The sequence below is a fragment of the Peromyscus maniculatus genome, chromosome 6, assembly GCF_049852395.1.
Source record: "Peromyscus maniculatus bairdii isolate BWxNUB_F1_BW_parent chromosome 6, HU_Pman_BW_mat_3.1, whole genome shotgun sequence".
NCBI lineage: Eukaryota > Metazoa > Chordata > Mammalia > Rodentia > Cricetidae > Peromyscus > Peromyscus maniculatus.
The window spans coordinates 66,699,766-66,721,225 of NC_134857.1; the positions used below are offsets into that span (position 1 = coordinate 66,699,766).

General features: G+C 34.8%; 1 protein-coding gene across 2 annotated transcripts in view; it reads left to right on the plus strand.

The window, feature by feature from the left end:
• Lrba (LPS responsive beige-like anchor protein) overlaps window positions 1–21,460 on the plus strand; it is a 571,922-nt gene that overhangs the window by 135,555 nt on the left and 414,907 nt on the right. For both annotated transcript variants that reach the window (XM_006976444.4, XM_042279232.2), the window contains exons 30-33: window positions 3,039–3,172; window positions 10,239–10,317; window positions 11,610–11,743; window positions 15,735–15,796. In XM_006976444.4, coding sequence (XP_006976506.1) covers window positions 3,039–3,172; window positions 10,239–10,317; window positions 11,610–11,743; window positions 15,735–15,796 — 409 coding nt within the window. The remainder of the gene's footprint in view (window positions 1–3,038; window positions 3,173–10,238; window positions 10,318–11,609; window positions 11,744–15,734; window positions 15,797–21,460) is intronic.

Here is a 21,460-nt window from a genome sequence, read left to right on the forward strand (position 1 = left end):
TGAGTGAACATACTGGAAACTATTTAATTGTATGCTTTATGTGCCTGAATTGTATGATGTGAACTATAGCTTGGTAAAACATGAAAAACGGTTCATTGTGAGGCAATGACTGAAATCAGAAATCTGATTTGTGGTGCATTCTTAAAATTTATTTTGAATTGAATAAAAGAATATGCTATTTTCACTATTGAAAGTATTAATAGTATGCTAAATGTTTAAAAACCAATCAAGGTTTTGTTGTGTTTTAATTAACCATGGGCAAATAAGGATTGTGAATGTTAAGGAACAAATGTGTAGTGTTGTATTAATGGGCTTTGATCAGTTTTTGTAATTGTGTTACACAAAACATCAGTCAAGATTCTCCCTTTCTACCCAACCCTTCCTTGTCCCTGTCCCTCAGAAGCAATTGGTATTTTAACTTTTTACAAAACCATTTATTTATTAGTTTGCCTGCTTCAGAACTTTTTAAGAAAGGAATTAAAACTATGCTCTTGAATATAGGTTTCCTTAATTTAACATAACACCTTTGAGATTCATCCATGTTGATAATTTTATTAACAGTCTATCATCTTGTTACATAATAGTATCCTACTATGTAAGTACTCACCATTTAAAAGTTTAGTTTTTCTGAATGAAGTACATTAGAGCAGTTGCCAGTTTTCAGCTATTTTAACGCATCTGCAGGCACAGTTGTATTATTGCATACTTAAATTTTCTTGAGCAAGGTTCTGAGGTATAGTTATTAGGTCATAGGATAAATTTATGTCTAAAATTTTGATTATAGAGCAAGTAGGTTTTTTTTTTCACTGCTGTGAATTGAACACTGGCCCTTAGGCATATTAGGCAAAGTGCTGTGGCAGTGCCTGCCCACAATTTCACTAATTTCCTCCTGCCCATACTTTCACTAACCTAAATGTTATTTGACCATCGATAAGTGTCTGTTGTATGCACAAAACAGATTGTAATGGTTCTTTTGTGAACAAATGTGAAAGTGAATTATTCATACTTATTTTTCTACCTAATTGTTAAAGCATAGAGATTTTTCTTACATATTAGTATATACATTGCTGGCAAGAGTAGGAAAAGCAAACACGTATTATATTTAGCATTGTTCTCTGAGGGTACCACCAGCACATGTGTATTTGTGCATGTGTGCGCGCACACACACAGAGGTCATATCTACTTCCCTTTAAGTCAGTGATCTTCATCTGATATAAGCTACCATGATTTAAGCACACCATTTTTGGACTGGGGGCTCAGGTGGCTGTTGCTTCTATTTTTTAGTATATAGTTAACATTGGCAGTCACCCTTATAATGATGTGACACCAGCTACCCCCAAGTACATTGAATAAGCCTTGCCTAGCACAAGATAACTTGATTTAATTGGCAACAGTGTTTGCCCTCAAATGATAGTCACTGAAGTAAAACGGAACCTATTTCAGTTTGTTCTTTTTTTTTTTTTTTAAATTAACAACAGGAATATATATTTTAAAATAATAGAACTACGTGCTTTAGAAACTATGAATACATTTATTAGGATAAAGTACCTAAGCAACTTTGTTTAAAAATCAAATACTTTAAAGCTATTAAGGGAATACTTTCAGCTTACAGTGTTGTCAACAAAAGACGTGATTAAATAAATTGAATGTTGAAGACTTTAAGCTTATGGTTAACACGGGGTAATTAAAAGTAAGAGCTGCTGTGGGAGTACATTATATATCAGCTGTCCTTTTACCTCATTAACTGGGTTTTTGCATGTTTATAGAGCTAACTTCAATTAAAAATGCCTTCTAAGTTATGTCTAACAAGGTCTTTTAGTTACTCTTTTAGTATAAAGTATTGTACTTTAATTGAAATTGGTATATCATAAATGCCTGAATTTGAACACAATATGAACAATATGAACAACTGGTTATTCAGCACCTTTTCTGTTTAAAACAGTTGTCCATTGTTTTCTCTGTGATGCAATCAAAAGCTATCATATTTTATGAGCTATATACATGTATCCATTACTTGTATAGGTATTGTCTTATCTTTTAAGATACTTAAGGTTTTATGATTTCAACTTAGCCGTGCTTTAAAATCCTTCTTGAAGCATGCTTAGTTTTCTGCATCTTTGTTCTGGTGGTTTAAAAAAAGTTAATTACTTGTCCTCTTAAATTTCAAAATTCTTTTTTTTGCCCCCAAATTATCTTTGGTTATGTTTATTAGAAAATTCAAAACAATCTTAAATTTAAAAACGTCTAATGTTGTAAATATTCATTAAAACGTTAAAATGAATTATTTTCATAGGACATTGTTCTAGTTTTTAAAACAATGAGGCTGGGGAAATAGCTTGCCAGTAAAGTGTTTCCTATACAAGCAAGAGGACCTGGGTTTGATCCTTACAAACCAGTGTTTTAAAAAGCTGTGTGTGTGGAAGGGACAGTGGGGAGGTGGTTGGAAAGATGGCTCAGAGGTTAAGAGCACTGGGTGCTCCTCCCAGGGACCTGCATTTGATTTCCTTCACCTACATAGTAGCCCACAGCTGTTGGTAACTTAGTTCCAGGGGATTCAGTGCCCACTTCTGCCCTCTGTGGGCACCAGCCACACATAGAGTGTAAAGATACGTGCAGGCAGACCACCATTTATACACCTTAAATACCAACCAACCAACAAACAAAACTGGATGTAGTGTACTCTTGTAAATCCAGCCCTGGGCGAAAAGACCCTAGTGGACCTTGTGGTCCACCAGTCGCCAGCCTAGCTTACTCAGCAGTTTTCTGCCCTGTGAGAGACCCTTTCTCAAAAACAAGGTGGTTGGCTCCTGAAGAATAACATCCAAGGTTGTACCCTCCCTCCCTCCCTCCCTCCCCTCCCACCCCCTCTCTCTAAAAGAGAAAAGGCACATAAATATGGACAACAGTGAAGAGACTTTAAGTTGATGAATATTCTAAAGAATACATCAAAAATAAGAAAGAAAATGAATTAACCTCTTTTTATTTTGAAATGTATATAATTAATGTAAGTAATTTACATTTTAACATCTTTATTACAGAAGTGTCATCATTGCAACAAAAAAATCAGCAGTCCTACCTTCCACCCTTACTACAAGTGCACCCACCAGTGCTGTCAGTGTGGTCTCTGCAGTAGATCCCACCCAAGTCTCAGATGTGGGAGGAGAGTCACCAGGTGAGTTAGGTTGCTGGTTTCAACATAAGTTTTGGATTCTGTTTTAGCAAATCTTAGGACTTTCTGATAAAACCAAGAAGTTTGTGAGGTACCTAGAAACATTTATGCTTTTTTTGTTTTGTTGTTGATTGTTTACTAATGTCCTAAAAAGTGAAAACAGGACTGGATTCAATTCAATTGGTAGAATGCTTGTCTAGCATGTGTTTGGCCCTGGGTTCAATCCCTAGTACCACATGAACTGATGGTGCACATATCTGTAAGGCTAGCACCTGGAAGGTAGGGGCAGATGATCAGAAATTCAAGGTCATCTTTGGCTATATAGTGAGTAAAAGGCCTGTTTCAGTTATATGTGACCTATTAATGATTGTTAAATGCATAGCTACTATATACTACTTTATTTTTCTGAATTAGAATTTAGGAAAATATTTGCTATCCTCAAGTGCTATGTCATTCTTGTAGTAGCCCTAGTGCTGCACAATTTTTTTTTTACAATAATTTTACTTTGTCTCGTTTTCCTTTCACATTTCTTTATACTATGAAAGCATATTAATGAATATCAGATCTTAAATCCATCTATGTTAGCTTAAGGCTAGAGATAATATAAGTAAAACTTCAAGAGTACAGTGTTAAAATAGCCAAGTAGGACGCTGGGGAGATTATATAGGTGGTCACATGCTTGCTGTGTTGTGCATGCACCTCTGTAAAAGGCTTGCCTATAATTCTGTCACTTGGAGGCAGAGACAGGAAGGTCTCTGGGGTTTACTTGCCAGCTAATCTTGCTGACTTTGTCAGCTTTAGATTTGGTGAAAATGTTTTCAGTCTGAAAAATAAGGTAGAAATCAATCAAGATAGACATGACATTGACCTCTGACCTCCACATGCACCAACATGGGCACATAAGAACCTTTAAACACACTACCATGCAATTAATGTAATGAAGGTAGGAAAAGGGAACATCTTATACCAGTAATACTGTTCAGGAAGTTGTGCTATTTCATAAACATAGTAACAAGGTGCTAGAACCCCCAAAGGACTCACACTGTGACTCTAGGATGAGGTTATTGTCAAATATGAAAGAATCCTGAAAGAATGCCTTGCTGGATTAAAAGATCAGAAGTAATGTTTTTACTTATTTTGGGACAGCTCATGTAAGGATCTGCTCTCCTCCTTTTATTTGACAGACTAGTCAGTCTTGGAGAGATTTGAGTTGTTACTAGACTAGCCACTGGTAGCCAGCCCCTGCTCCCACACTGTTTGTGTTTTGTGTTATGTGTCCACAAAGGGAATGCAATTATTTCTCTCATCTTCCTATTTTGTTTTTTTTTTTCTTTTGAGACTGAGTCTCATGTGGCCTAAGCTGACCTTGAACTTACTATGTAGCCAAGGATGAACTGAAATTTGTTACTCTTTGGTCTCCACATTCAAAATTCTGGAATGGGTCACCAAGCTTTGTTTATGTGGTGCTGGAGAGAGAGACCAGGGGATCTTCTGTCCGAGAAAAATGCTGTACCAATTTATCTACATACCCAGCCCTACTTTTTACTTTTATTTTACTTATTGTAACAAAATTTTGTTTTACAGTTTTAAGTACAATTACTTAAAGAATGTTCATAGTATGCTAAAGAAAATCGATACTTTATGTACCATTCAGTTGTAACTATGTTAGTATATAGCTTCTGTGTATGGTAAAAGTAAGGTAGCACACTAAAAAGTTACTTGATGAATTGTACCACTGGCTCTCATGTACTATTGGGTCTCATGTAGCCTACGCTGGCCTTAAAGAGAATGTATAGTGAATTATATCCCTGACTCTTGGACTTCATGTCTGTTGTGCTTTACTGCTACTACTACAAATTCGATTTCTCTTTTAGAATTTACTTTTAGTGTCTTTTTTTTTTTGAGCTGAGAACTCAACCGCTGAGCTAGATCCCCAGTCCCTATCAACTTCTTGAAGAGTTCACGAGAAGTATACATATTATTTGTATATATAGAAAACAGTAGGCATTAAGTTAAAAATCCCACCTGGAAACAAAAGTTGCTGTAGTAGTATTGTATTGTGTGGTTTGGGCTTTTATTTTATCAAAGAAATGTCATCATCACTACCCTTTAGTTTTAGATTAGTTTCCAATTTGTAGAAAACAAGAGTAGAAAGAACATGGTTGCCTTGTATACACCCCTACAGCATTCTCTTCTCAGAAAATATTAGTGATCCTTTCTTGGTTTAAGTATACAGATATTTGCAACTTTATCCCTACCCAAAGTGTTATGGTTTTTTTTTTTTTATTTTTTAATTTTTATTTATTTTTTTAAGGCAGTAGCTACTACTTTTTTTTTAAAAATGAAATTGGCATTCATTTAAAATTTCTGTAGTTATGAATTCCTCAGTACATCCCCATGAAGGCATGACAGTGTGAGAAAGGTAGTCTCCTTTCAGTTTATGGTGCAGAGTAATAGGATCTTCTGATGCCTGCAGAGGCCAGAGGTCCAGATTCCCTGGATCTGGAGTTACAGGTAGCTGTGAGCCTTTTGACATGGGTACTGGGAATTGAACTGAGGTCCTCTGCATGAACACTACTTGCTTGTAACAGTGGAGTCTTCTCTCCAGCTGACAACTCTTAGATTATTGAGAGACGGCAAGAGGGCCTCCTGTGTTCTCCAAGCTGACCCTGAAGTTCTACGTTTCCTCAGCTTCTTGAGTGCTGGGATCACAGGCATGTACCCCCATGCTAGATTTCTGGTCACTTTCTAGTATGTTCTTCACATTTTAAATCACAGGGGAGATAAGAAACAAAAGAGAGCTTAGTTGTTTAGGTGATCTTTTTCTTTTCTCTAAATCCATGGTATGAATGGAGAATTCCAAATTAATTTGCTGTCTTGAACTCTTTTGTAACTATTGGCCAAAATTTATACAATTATATTGTACCTTATAGGCCTGACTCACAATATATTCCTTTGTTTCCTGTTATTCAAATTTTGCTTAATTGGTGGTGGTAGTGTTTTTCAAATAATGTCTCATTTTTTCTTTGTTGAGCTAGAATTTTTAAGTATTTGCTATTCTAGAAGTTCCTTAATTAATTAATTAATTAATTAATTAGTTGATTTAGTTCTGTGGATCAGAGCCTCATACATATTAAGTATGCACTGTGCAATTGTGCTATGAGCCTGGTCAATCTGTGTTGCTTTCTTAAAGCATCCATTTTTTTTTTTCAGTTATTCCATGTCATCTATGTGGTGTTGGTTTTCTTTTCCTCATTCATTTTGATTTTTACATCTGACTTTTCCTCTCCTCTTTTGCAAGCTGTTTTTGTATTTGCCTGGCTTTTCATTTCATGACTTGTTTCTAATCGATGCTATGAATACTGCTGCCAGTGTTGTGTTTTGGTCATCCTTGGTACCTTCTCTGTCCATGCTCGGTGTCATTTTATCCGCCCTATTATGTTTGTACCTTGTCAGGCACTCTTTCACTTGGAATCGTAAGTCCACAAAAAGTTCTCTCTTGTGTTTAGTAACTATAACTGGTAGATTTGGGGCATATCTTGACTTATTTGCCATTTAAAATAAGATAATCAAATACATAAATGAATAAATATTAAATTTTATTTTCTTTCTATTGGTTCTAGTAGAATTTTGGAAAATTGTTTGTGGATGAACTGATTATTGTTATTATATTCTGAGCAGGGAAGTTCATTCTCTCTCTCTCATACTCTCCATCTCTCCATCTCCATCTCCATCTCCTCTTCCCCTTCTTTCTCCCTCTTCCTGAGGTCTTGCTGTTAGTTCAGGCTAAGCTAGAATATGGTATAGACTGACCTTGGACCTGCAATGTACCTTCTGTCTTTGTCTCCTCACAAAGATGACTATGGTTCTTAATTTTGTAGTGAGCCAGGAACAACCACAAAAAGCACTGCTCAAATTCAGTAATACATTACTGGCTAATAAAGAAGTACTTGACAGACAATTCATAGATACAAATGGGAATTGAAAGAAGCCATATAAATATAAGATGCACAATGAGTTTATAGCAAGAAGGTTTAAAGTATTTGGAAATTTTAATATAAAAAAGATCTCTTAAATTTAACATGCATTATAATCAAAGAACAGCTAAGACTGGATAGACTGACCCAGAAAAGGAATTAAGGTCTGTCCAAGTTCCCCTCTTGAAATCTTACCATTGAAATAACTTTGTAATTTAGTTTAAAATTGGTAGTTTTCATATTTACATTTTATAACTGTATATATTATTAAATATGTAATTAATACACTCAAATATTTTAGTATAGAGATTTAAGATTTTGCTTGGAATGATATACCTTAGCTTCTCTAGACTTTTCATTTCAACAGTGGCAACTTCTCTTTAAAAGAGGTAGAAGACAAACATCAGAGGAGAAGGTATCTACACCCTTTCTGTTTCCAAAGAAAGAGAAACTAAATTTAAGTAACTATATAAAAATCTGGAGCATTTAAAGTTACTCACCAGCAAATATTTAATTATGTACAATATAATAGGTTTTTGTATGTTAATATGCAGTATTTAAAAAGTATCTTATCATCTTTGCTCTGATGTTTCAAAGTATAAATAATAAAAACAAAATGAATCTAACTCAGCAGTGGAACCAAGTGCAGCATTCTTTAGTGATTTGTGCACCGAGTGCTTGCTCATTTGCAAAATGTACTATCAGTCTTTGCTCTATATAACAATAAGGCTAAAGGTTTGTCCTTATTCAGTCAATAAAAAAAGCTTCATTTCTTTGAATAAGCTTTTATTGGGCATATAGACTTACCCCTGACATCAGTTTCAAACACTTTCTCTATATCTTAGATAGGCATTTTCTGCCTATACCAATTTTGTCCTGTTGGGATGTTTCGAGCTTGGGATAGTTATGCTTGAAGTTTGAGAAACAGATCAAACATATTAGACCTCTGATAGTGCATATATTTTAGAGTTCTCTTTATTAGCTCGTGTGTGTGTGTGTGTGTGTGTTTGTTTTGTAAAGCTTCATGTATTGACTGACTTTTTTGGTCTATTCTGGTGAAGGGCTGTAGTGGCATTTTGTCTCTGTTTACTCTCACATTGACCTGGCACCCTTGTAGGTTACAACTTGACAAATGGACTGCAACTGCCAGCATGTACCCATTTGTACTTGACCACCTCAGGTCTTTACTACCATGCCAACTGGACTCCTGAAATTCATTTGGCCCTATCTTCAGAGAGAATTTAATATTGCGTTTTCTCCTAATACTGGCTAGATAGCAGTGACTCTATTTCCATTCTACTTCTACCTTAGATTGATTGGCAGCCTAATCCTGTATATTTTGATTCTTAGGCAGAAACTTATTTTCCCTTTTATTTTCTTGAGATTTTGAGAACTCTTCGTACCTCAGAATTATTTTCCAGCTTAGTCTTTTGGATTAGTTCTTCAAGTCTTACCATTATGTATTTCTATTCCTTTCCTATTTTAGCTCAAGGCTACTTTCCTGGCCTATTCCTTTTTTTTTTTTTTTTTTTTTCCGAGACAGGGTTTCTCTGTAGTTTTGGTGCCTGTCCTGGATCTCGCTCTGTAGTTCAGGCTGGCCTCGAACTCACGGAGATACGCCTGGCTCTGCTTCCCGAGTGCTGGAATTAAAGGTGTAGGTCACTGCCGCCTGGCTTGGCCTATTCTCTTATCTGGTCAAGTTTATGAACAGTTATTTCTTGATAATGTAAAGACTTTTGTTTAGGAGAAAACAATTTGAACAATTTATACAATAAGAGGTTTGAATTGTTTGTTAACAATATTAAGATATAAGCATTAAAGATTATGAAGAAACATTATTTCAAAAGCCTGGAATGAAACTATATAATGTAAATTCATTTTATTCAATACTTTAAATTAAACATTGGAGTAAAAATGGTAGGAAAGAGAGGGAGGATGAGAAAATTTACCTGTTTAAGTATAGGAGTTGGGATGATTAGGGGAATTATATCTGCAGTTCACATTAATGAAGCTCTTCACTTATATGTTCAGAATCTCCAGCTGCTAGAGCTAGCTGGATGAGAAGCATGAGAGTTGTGCTCTTTAAAGTGTGCTGTACGGTAGCTGGAAGTGCATTAAAAATATCAACTGGAAGCCAGATGTGGTGGTGCATACATGTAATCCCAGAATTTATAGGGTGGGGTACACTTAGTAACTTAGACATTTGAGGTTATTCATGGCTGCATTGTGAGTTTGAGGACAACCTGAGTTACATGAGGCCCCGTTTTAAAAAAAAGCTGAAACAAACATCAGTTGGAAAAAATAGACAGGGGAGATGGTAGCTAGTACATGCAGTGCATGCCATGGTCTCAAGGTATGGCTTCCCTGCCCTAAAGTCCTGGAGGCTGGGAAGCAGATCAGGTCTTCACTTTCTCGTCATCTCGTGGGTGATCCCTGGTTTCCACTAGGCTGTGTGAAACTCCTCATAAAAATCTGTGCCTCATTACTGTCTCCTCTGTGATCTTGAAAAAAAAAAAAGTTATCAATTGAAATAAGTGCAAGAAACCAAATCATATTGTAATTAATGAAAACTCACATGAGAAAGTGCAGATGGCACGAAAATAACATAAGAACTGTTCCTCATGTGTCTGTGGATTGTTACTGTGTTAGACTCTGGATTGGTCATGCTGTAGTACCAGTTCTCTGATGACTGACCAAAAGGTTATTGTCTTGGTGATAGCGGTACAACTATTTAGAGCTAAATTAGAATTTTATCTTTCTAATCTTTACTTCATTGAAAAGAAAGCTTTTGCTTGTTAGTTTCTATTGGTACCAAATAACAGAATTGAACCTAACCCAGTGGATCAGATTCTATCAATACTTTCTTCTTCTATACTCCTCGCATAGGAGGGTTGCCTAGCACGACTGGCCGTACATACAAGTATTTAAGGAAAAAACTTTGATTTATCAAAATACTTTATCTTAAGTGTGATACATGTTTGAAAAAAAAATACACTGTAATTCATGTTTGTTGGCTGCGGTAAAGAGATCGTATTTGTTTACATTGTTGTATCTAAAACCAGAAAATTACTGTGAAGTGCTTTCCTTTACAGGAAGTAGATCACCTAATGCAAAGTTGCCTTCAGTCCCAGCGCTTGGCTCCGTCCCACAAGACCCAGTTGCCCACATGAGGTATTTAAGCTGCTCACTTGGGAACTGAAATTTGTGTTTTTCATGACCCACCCTTCCTCTCCCCTCCCTCAAATACTTTAGAAATTTTTATTTTAAAATATTATGTTGTAAAATGTTTATGAGAAACTTGTAATAAAATTGCTACATATATGACAAATATTTTATGAGCTCATGGTGTATATTTCAAATAATTATGAATTGTTAGGAATTCATTGTTCCTCTTCTTTAAAAGTGTTAAAGTGATGATGTCTGTTCACTTATGACCACATTAATACTGTATCTTACATATATTTTGACTTTTACTTACAATTTTAATTTGGAATGTATGTTTCAGAGTTTAATTTAAAAATTTATAGACTTATTTTCAACCACTATACTTTAATTGGTCAGAGAATTCTTGGTTTCTGCCATAACTGCCAAATCTCTGTCTGTCCAGGGCAGTGGGGTACTTCTTTGAAATGTATATATTTGTGGGATCACACATGCTTAAAAGATTCTGTGAGGCACAGGGAAAACCCTGTGGAGGTGGTTGTGGAGAGCAGAATCCCTTAGGAGGTGTCTGATAATTTCAATAGGAACTGCGCTGTGTGTAACATAAGCTGTAAGTACTGATGAGAACCAAGATATGCACGGCTGCTGACTTGTTTGCTGTATAAAGCAAGCTCTCGGTACTTGTCAGTTTCCTGAAATGTAGCATACCTGTGTATTTTTTTAAACTCATTAAAAGTATATGATTAATTGTATGTGAACATATATGCATACTCATGCAAACTTAATATGTTAATTGAGATAATATTAATGTGTAGTCTGTGATTTTTCTAATGAGGTTATTTAGATCATATTAGAAATTGTTATCATTTGAATACAAATGTGAACTGCTTTTTAGAAACATTTACATGCTACAACTGACAACTTAGAAATGAAGACATGATTTTTGATCTCAAGTTACTGATAGAGTGATCAGAATACTGATAGATGAGTTTGATGTGAGGATAAATTAGATGAGGTCTTGTGTTGGTTTGAGTTATAATGAAGTCATAAAAAAGTGCTTTTAACTTGTGCAACTTCCAGTAAGAACTGATGCTTGGAATGGTTGTTTATCAAGGCTGTCTTTGAGGACTTGGAGTGGAAAGATGTATCAGGGTGAACAAGGTCATTTTAAGTAGAAAGCTAGTAGACACAGCAATATGTCTCTTGGTCATTTTTATTTTTCATGTAACTTTATATTTCTATGGAAATAGATTTCACTTTGGAACATAGGAAACTGATAACTTTCGACATCTTTCTGTTAGTATCACAGAAAGGCTAGAGCATGCACTGGAGAAGGCAGCTCCTCTGCTGAGAGAGATCTTTGTGGATTTTGCACCTTTCCTTTCTCGGACACTTTTGGGTAGTCACGGACAAGAACTGCTTATAGAAGGAACAAGTAGGTGGTTTTCCTTTATTCTGTTTGTATTCCTTAACATTACAAAGTTATATGCTTGAATGAGAAATGTCTGCATCTTCTAAATATTTTTGCTATTGGCAAGGCTCTCACTCATCTGTGACTTTTGAAGACTTTATCACTTTATATTTTAATCTGTTTTAGTTTAGTTTTGTTTTTGTTTTTAACTAGCAGTTTGTATGAAGTATAAAAGTATTAGGCCAAAGCAGTAGTGTTTGTTTTGTAGTGCTGGGGTTGAACTCGGGGCATCTTGTACATGCTATGCAAGTACTTTACCATCGGGTTTCATTCTGAGGTCAAGATTTAGTTTTTTAGTACAGTTAAATTAACCATGGGTTAGAGAATTAGGGAGAGTGGTGTAACAGGGTTTTACTTGAATTTAAGATCCATAGAAACTGGGTTTGGTGGTGCACACCTTTAATCCTAGCACTTGGGAGGCAGACACAGGTGGATCTCTGTGAGTTCAAGGCCAGCCTGGTCTACAGTAGTGAGTTCCAGGACAGACTGTTACACAGAGAAACCCTGTCTCAAACTACTCCTCTCCCTGGAAAAAATCCATAGAAAGAGCCATATCTTGCCACATATTAGTAATGTAGACTGCATTATTATTTTCTGCTGGTACAATGATACTTTACAAATAACAGTGGTACTGTAAACTACCCTGTTCATATCATAATTAGGTGACTAGGTCTTTTTTAGGTAGGGTACTTTGAAGTTGTCTCACTAAAGAGCATGCAGAGGAAGATTGCTGAGGAGACTAGTTAGTGGGCTACTTAGAGAATGGATGAAAGATAGTAGTTCTCTCTCTCTCCTTCTCCCTTTCTCCTCCCTCCCCCTCCCTCTCTCCCTGCTTCCCTCCCTTCCTTCCTTTGTTTCTTCTTCTTCTTCTTCTTCTTCTTCTTCTTCTTCTTCTTCTTCTTCTTCTTCTTCTTCTTCTTCTTCTTCTTCTTCTTCTTCTTCTTCTTCCTCCTCCTCCTCCTCCTCCTCCTCCTCCTCCTCCTCCTCCTCCTCCTCCTCCTCCTCCTCCTCCTCCTCCTCCTCCTCCTCCTCCTCCTCCTCCTCCTCCTCCTCCTCCTCCTGGTGTGAGGCATTGTGTAGGAAATGTCGTGAAATATTAGAGAAGATGACACACTTAGGTGAAGGAAAATTCACCCTGAATTTCCTGAGGCAACAGGAATCAGTTCAACAGAAAACAACTTTCAAACAACTGGTTCCATTTAAGAACTTACCAGTAGAACTGGGAATCCCAGCACTTGGGAAGTGGAAACCCCCAAATAGGGAGTTTTAGACCTGGCCTGGGCTACATGAGAAATTGTTTCAAAACAACTAATTTAATAGGTTAACTTAAAAATATCAGCTGCTGTCCCCAATGTAGAGATTAGAAAAGTCAAGCTTGAGAACTTTTATTAATGATGATCAGAATTAATTTTTTTGTTTGAATATTGTTGAGTTATAATTACTGAGTTTCATTTGTTTGGGGGTAAGACTGATGGTGTAAGGTAAGTACTGATAATTTCATAAAGCTCAAGGATCCTGGTAGGAAATCCCCATTTTTTAATTCATTGTCCTAAATATCAGTTTACATTTGGTGATGCATGATCTCATTTCCAGAGTCCAAAAGTAGCAGTGAATTCATTTGAAAAGAAATTTCTAATTTTAGAAATACTTCAGTGAGTTTTATGTGTCAGTAATTTATTTAATAATAGATTACTTGATGTAATTATAAAGGACAGTTATTTATTAAAATAATACAATTTGAAAATAATTGATTTAAAAATGCTGGGAAGTATGAACTGTAAGACTTTTCAAAGCTTAATTTTTGTTTCATGTATCAAATAATTATTTTTAAAGTGGTACGTCCACTTATGAACTTTCATCTTTATTCACAGTTATGTATTTGTGTTTGTAGTGTGAGTGTCCTTTAAGCAGATGCTTAGTGTGCTAAGTCTAATACCAGGTCTATGACGTCTCCCCATTCTACTCCTCTAGCACATTTGCTCCTCTGCAAAACCACATTAATTGTTCAAATAAAAGAGACCTTTCATTACCATTATTTTTCTAAGCACTCGACTGTTCAGTGTATATGTTTTCTTTATGTTTAATATAAAGATTATATGTATTACATCATTCAGGAATAAGACTGAAAGTAAACAAATGTATGTACATATATTTTTCTATATAAGTATTGAAATACCTGTATGTGTGGTAGATCAAAGAACATTGTATAATTTTGGTTGCCTGAAGTCCTTTCTGTCTCTGTTGTTCATTATACATGTGAACAGATGTGAGAAGGTCCAGATTAGAATCCAGAGGTGGTAATTCTGGTTCCTGTGGATTTAATTAATTAATTAACTAATCCAATGAGGATTAATGACATAACTGTGATATGTTCAGAATTGAGTTACCATGAGAAATTAGGTGGGTTTTTTTTGGGGGGGGGGGCGTCATTTTCCTTTTATTTTTGAGATTATAACTACATCATTTCTTCCTTCTTCCTTCCTTCCTCCAAACTTTCCCATATAACCCCTATTGCTTTCTTTAAAGTTCTTTTTTCATTAATTGTTGTATATTCCTAAATATAACCTGCTTAGCCTATATGTTATTTTTATTTGTATTTTCAGAACTAATCAATTGGTCTTGTGTAACCAATTGGTGTGCTTTTCCTTGGGGAAGACTATTTCTTCCACTCTGAGCAAGAGGACTAGGTTTTGAAGTTTGGGTAAAACTAGGCTTGTATATGGGTTACATTTTAAGAAGTAATAGAGTTTTAGACAACAGAGGTCCAGGCCAGCCAAGAAAGATGGTAGCTCTGTCCGTTCCTTCCTGCTTGGCAGCCTTGGGCTGAGGTGTTTTAGGTATCTTAGCAGTGCAAATCCACACTTTAGTTAATGACCTGCTTGCCTAATGCCTGCAGCACAGAAATGCTATGTAGCTAATTTTTATGCTACTGCCAACATTGCTCCTGTCATTTCTAACATTGGGAAAAATGGTTCTCACTTTTCTAAAGAAAATGAAAGGTCTATGTAAAGCTTCAAAATGCCAACCTGCACCTTTGTTCAACTGAGGGATTGTTATTTAAAAAGAAGAAAAACTAAAGAGCATAAAGATAAGAGATAGAGAATGAGTTGTCTATATGTGGAAGAGCTTTAATGAAGTAAAAACATGGAAGGAATGACATAGTGTTTTTAAATGTCACTAGGAATTATTTAATACAGGATTAACAGTTGTAAGTTTTTGATCATTATAATGCTATTGGGTTATCCAATTATTATAATTATTGGAATTGCTTTTTAAATATATTAGCTATAGCAAATCCTTTGAAGTGCTCTTTGATTATATTGGGTATTTAAACTGAATAACTCTTTAGATGGTCATTAATGAAATAAAAGTTCCTTCCTAAGGATATTTTTAGTTAATCTAAAACAAAACATAGAAAGAAAAATGTAAATAATTAGTTTATAGGAAATGAGGAATACATAACAGACAATGGCTTGCATTTCTGTTAAGGTTTAGTGTGAGGTCGGAGGTCAAGGTACTAATAAGAGTGTTTGGGATGTCTGCTGCCATGAAACAAAATGGAAACTTGATTGATAGCTAGAGGGTTGAAGGGAGAGAGTGTGGTGGAGAAAGCAAAGGTCAGGGAGCCATTTCCCTTCTCTGCATGTATAATGATCAACCTTCACAGCAAAATGTAGATGATCATGGTCAATATTGCATGTGTTGCATTTCTATGAGTATTGTGAAATGTCATTATTGAAGAATTCATAATAAATGTTTGGGTATTTTGAAAGTTAAAATAAAGTGGTTTACAGAACTGGTAGTTTTGATACCAGGTTTAAAGTAACCACAGAGTACTTTGTCTAGTCACACAATCAAGTGTGTACAGGTGTAGCTCTTAGCACAGTATTAACATTTTAGTTTAAATTGAATTTGGACACTTTGTGTTTTTAGAATAACTTTTTCTTTTAAATAGGTCTGGTTTGCATGAAGTCCAGCAGTTCAGTTGTGGAGCTGGTTATGCTGCTGTGTTCTCAGGTGGGTACAGACAAGATTCAATTGTCAAAGGAAAAGTCAACCCTCATGTACGTTTGTTTGACAGGGAAGTCATTCTTGCAGTATCAAGTTTTTGTAACAGTTTTGTATGACGTATTAAAATAATTTTAATTTCTATCTGCAAATGATTACTTATATATGGTATAGATGATTTTGAAGCATGAACTGAGAGAGAAAATTTAGATAAATGAGAAAAAATAGTTTTTAGAATTGTACTAAAATGCTTGGATCAGTTGATCTCAGAATGAATGTCTTTGCTCTGTGTGTTAAGGTTATAGAAATAGCTTTATTTATGTACTTTGTGGAGTGCCACGCTGATTCCCCTGGGAATCATGGGTTTGCCTCCCTTTTGTACAGGGGTTATAAAATGAGTAATAAATAATTTTGAATCCTTGTCCTTGCTAATTATTTTTGACATACACAATAGACTTGGGAAAATATCAACGAAGATGTGACAATCATCATCATAAAGATGTACAAAACAAATTCCTCAGAGCAAGATTAATTCCAGTGTATAGAAACCTTGTGATTAGCTTAAACGATTTTTAAAACTTAAAAATTTTATATCCGGTGATGTTTTGTTTTCTGTTTTTCAAATAAACAAAGGAATGTTTTTATTGAAGTTTTTTTTTTTTGTAGTCTTTTTAAAGGGTATCTTGCTGGTAGTAAATTCCTCTACTTAAAACTTTAAAATAGCCGTTTTTAATAGGAAGGGTATTGCTTTAGAGGTCAAGGGTTTTGACCCATTTCAACACCTTTGACCTTCATTTACAACTCTCATGGTTTACTTGCCTAACGAATAAGGATAATACAAAATTAATGTTTCTTTGCATCGATTTATTCATTTTAGTGCCTATGTTGCCAAATTTATTTAGACTGTGCTGATGGACATTTCATGAATACAAATTAAGGAATCATAGAAGGTGTGAAAAATCAATACTATGTGTTATCAATAAAGTGCAATAAGAACAATTACTTCTAGAGAGTATAGCTAATGGAATTTTATAATGAACTTCTTAAAGGACTTTTTATTCTTAGATTTTGCGAGTATTCTGTTTTTATAATTTAACCATTTTCTTTAGAATGCACTTTCTCTAAAAGCTTACTTGGTAAAATTTCTCATTAAGGCATCTGATTTTAAATAATTGTTTATTTCTTGGATAGAAATCACTACATACAGTTTTATACCTGCTTAAAATTACTTCTCCTTTTAGTACTCACTATTTCTTCAGAAGATTATGGTTCTGTTGTTTATAGTGATATAGTTGTTTCATATGTAAATTTTGATAATGAAGTTTAACCTTTTAGTTTAGGATTGAATTTGGTTTGGTACATTGAAAGCTACTTCAAATATAGCACATTATGTATTTGGATGTCAGAAGCTGCACAGATAAAGAATGACACATGATAACGCCTATTTGTCATGAATGTCACAGTGCTGCTTAATGCTTATCTGATCAAATGGCATATGGAGATCACTTAGAAGAGTAAGTTGTAAAAATCAGAAATTCTCAGGCTTTTGTTTGAATAACATATATTGTTGGGTATTTGAAGTCCTCAGCACTTTTTTTATGAGTTCTTCAAAAGTCCCATGGCATCTCTACAAGATGTAACACAGTGTGAAAAATGATGTGAAAAATGAAGCTAGAATTAGCTCCAGATGTATACAGATTGTTCCAGGGTGATAATTACATTTTTCACTTTGAATTTTCCTAATTCAAAGAGGTCAACTTGGTAATCACAAAAGTGATTTATTTTGTTAAGAAGTGAACTGTCTTTTTCTACCTGAAAGCTAGAGAGATATGAAATTGAATTTCAAGAGGACATTTTGCAGATCCTGGGTGGGGATGTCTTGAGTTTGATTGATAATTTTTTTTAGTGTGAGATAGGGTGGGAAGTAAAAAGCTACCATCTTGCTAAATTTTTAATTAATTTTTTAAGAGGAGATGGAGAGGATTGAGTGCCAAAGATCAAAAGATCAGGTCAAAAACTCCTTTTTCATCACATAAATAATGGGATATGCTTATGAACTTAACATCTGCAAATTTGATTTAGAACTTTACAAATTAGTTGGTGTTAATTTCATGGCAGTCAGCTATATTCTGATTATTTTTCTTGAGTCCATTCACGACTTATTTTTTTTTCAAATTTTTAAAGACAAGGTGTTTAACCATACTTTATTACAAAATATAATTATAGTCTCCATTTAGTAGTAAGAGCTGATCATATGCGATCTGCTGTCAGTAGACAAAATGGATCACTATATACTTCTTTAAAGTTCTGACGAACAGTATATTTTTTACTCTTTCCTTGTTACTAGTTGATTAAGCATCGTTCTATAGTTTATTCTATTTAAAACATCTAGCCTATATTAGTAGTGTTAAAAAGCTCTCTTAATGTTCAATATTTTGCTTTTGAGTAAAGTTAATTAACTCATCTATTGCATCCCATATCAAATAAGTACTAGGTAAGCTCTAAACACTGATTTTTTTTTTAATTAAGTTTTTCAGTGCTCGAGAATAAATCTTGGTTAGGGCCTTGCACACATTAAGCAAGTGCTCTGCCACTGAGCCACATCCTCAGACCAAACTGCTTTACGTAAAATGTAACTACATTCAGTCTTTAGAGAAGTGCATATTTCTAGACAGACAAAAAAAAAGTGGAAAAAGTTTTCAGCTATAGTTTAAATTCAGTTTGTCAGAAAAAATACAACTTACTAATGTTTTGTTTGTATATAAACCTGTTAAGAATGAATTTAAAGAAAACATTAAATGAATGTTTCAAGTAATATTACTCCAGTGCTGTATAAAGTGCTTGTATCTTGCTCATTTGACATTAATATCATTTTTGAAAGAACTGACATTGCATTCAAGGCCACTTTATAAAAGTGTTGTGTTGCTCATCCTAATTCAGTCTGACATACATTCCAATAACACTACCTCCCTTCTTGGGTTTAAAGCTGAATTTATGACTGTGCATTGTGAAGTGCATCATTTAAAAATGGTTTCAACCCAAAACATCTAATAAATAAATAATGTGTATGGCTACTCAGTAGTAGACTTTGTAGACTAGAAATCATTCCATCGGATACTCAACAGTCCACTATCGGAGAGGGCTGTCAGATAAATCTTGTGGTAGCGGCATTCATGTCCTGTAAATCACATATTATTGTCTGAGCCTTCTGCCAGGTCATCTATTCTTTTCCCATTGATCAGAAATGCATACAGTATATAGAAAAACTAGCAGCACCATGTAGTCTGGCTTGGCCTCCTGTCTGAGTTATTAATTAGCAGCAAAAGGTTACTTAAATGTTTAGCCTAATTAAAAAAAATTAAATCAACATTATTGATATTTTTGGGAAAATTTTCTTCACATGAAGATAATGATATGGTTTGGTGTTTTCTTACTCAAGGTTTCTGTGTCTTAGAATTACCAATTACCAACTGGTAATAGTCACAAAGCAGTCAGCATCACTATAGATTTTTAAATTTTATTTTATGTTCATTTTTTTGGTCTGAATATTAGTAGAATATTCTTTTTTTTCTGTAGTTTTCCTTTTGTCTAGTAAGTTCTGCTTCTCTATTTTGACTTTATCTCTGTGGAATCTATACTATTTAATGCTTTTGTTCTTGCCTTCTAGTTCCTTAACATTTCCTTTCATCATCATGATGAGTATCTTATTATGAGTATGTGAGTCAGACAAACAAAGAAATAATAGAAATGTATGTGCATCATTAGGTGATTGGGTTTTTCAAGAGGTGGGGTTTGAATGTCCCATACTGTCATCTTGAAGTTCTTAAAGTTACCCAAATGTGCTATCATTTTTCTGTGTTGGCACATGTTCTTTCCTTCCTTATTAGCTCCTCTTATAAATGATAACTTTGGTTTTTGTTATTTTGAGATGGTCACCCTAAGTAGCTCAGGCTGTCCTGGTACTTTCTGTCTTAACACAAGTGAACTTCAAACTTGTTATTTTCTTGCCTCAATCTCTTGAGAGCTCGTATTACCAGTATGCATTGTGAAGCCTGTTTATGCAGTGCTAAGGATTATTTAGTGTATGTTTGTTAGGAAAACACTGTACAGATTGATCTATATGTGTCCAACCTCAAGTCAACCACTTGCCACCCCCACCCTCAAATGAATTAGTATCGTAATCACACTATTTGGTCCTGCTCAGGTGTTAGTATGAAGTTTAGAAGCTAGGATCAGAACACAGCTTATATCTATAGGAAATTATATATATATATTGTTTTTGATCCAATTATACTGTTTAAACTTTGGTGTATATTTATTTATAAAGGCCTGAAAAGCCTAAAGACAACAATAGAGTGAAAAAATACCAAACCTTATCATTACCTTCATGTGAAGAAAATATTTCCAAGCATATCAATAATTTTAATTTAATTTTTTCAAATCAGGCTAGACATTTAAATAAACTTTTGCTGCTAATTAATAACGCAGGATGCCTAGCCATACTACATTATTAGTAAGTGATGTTTATCTAGATACAGAAAAATTTCATTAAATGTGTGTTAAATAAGTAAGAAATATTAGCAATAGCTTTTTTTGTCTCTTGAGAGAGAGGGATGCGGTTGAGACAGGGCCTTTCTAGCTTTCTTAGCCTGGCCTGAATCTGGTTCTCCTGCTGCTTCAGCCTTAAATTCTGGGATTACCAGCATCCTGTACCATTAGCGTAGTGACCTAACTCATGGCTGCTTTGATTGTACAGGAGCCAATACTGTTCTCAGTCAAAATCCTAGTGGGTGTTTATTATGTCATAAAATACCTTTTCAATGTGTTTACTTTTAAACACATGTAAACTAGGGTAAAAATAACTCCAAATCCCAGTAGCATTTGCTCATTGTCAGTTTTTAGCTTGGTTGCCCCCAACATTTGGTTCACAGATTAAGTTCAAAGGTTGAAGTTAAACTTATAAACCTAAGTTTTGTTTTAGTACTTATATTATATTACAATTCTTGTCCTTTTTTTTTTTTTTTTTTTTTTGCAGTACATATTAATGGCAACAGACAGATAACACTTACTAGATAGTGGCTGAATAGATTAGTATGCTTGCCTATTTAGGTAAGGTGTCCTCATTCATATTAATTCTTGTGTTTTGGAGTCATTGGAAAGTTTTTCTCTGATAAGCAGAGTCCATCTTACTCAGAAATTATTTTATTCTAATTCTACTGTAATCTGGAAGACTAATTTGAATTCTGAATTCTTGCTCTACTTTGAAGAAAGGGCATGATACATGTTGAGTACATATGAACTGATGAGCTTTAGGTCTTAATTAAAAGGAGGTGATGACTTCCTATATATTTATTTATTTGTTTGTTTGTTTTCCAGACAGGGTTTCTCTGTGTAGCTTTGCACCTTTCCTGGAACTCACTCTGTAGCCCAGGCTTGCCTTGAACTCACAGAGAGCCGCCTGGCTCTGCCTCCCAAGTGTATTTTTAATTTTTGCTCTTTGATCTCTGGTCTCACTGTGTAGCCCAGACTGATCTAGAGCTAGCAGTCTTTTTGCCTTAGTTTCCCAAGTGTTGGGATGACTCTATGTTAGCTCCTAATGACCTCGTTTGAGGAAAATTTGTACACATCCCCTCCCTTCCTCCCTCCCTCCTTCTTTTTTTCCCTCCCTCCCCC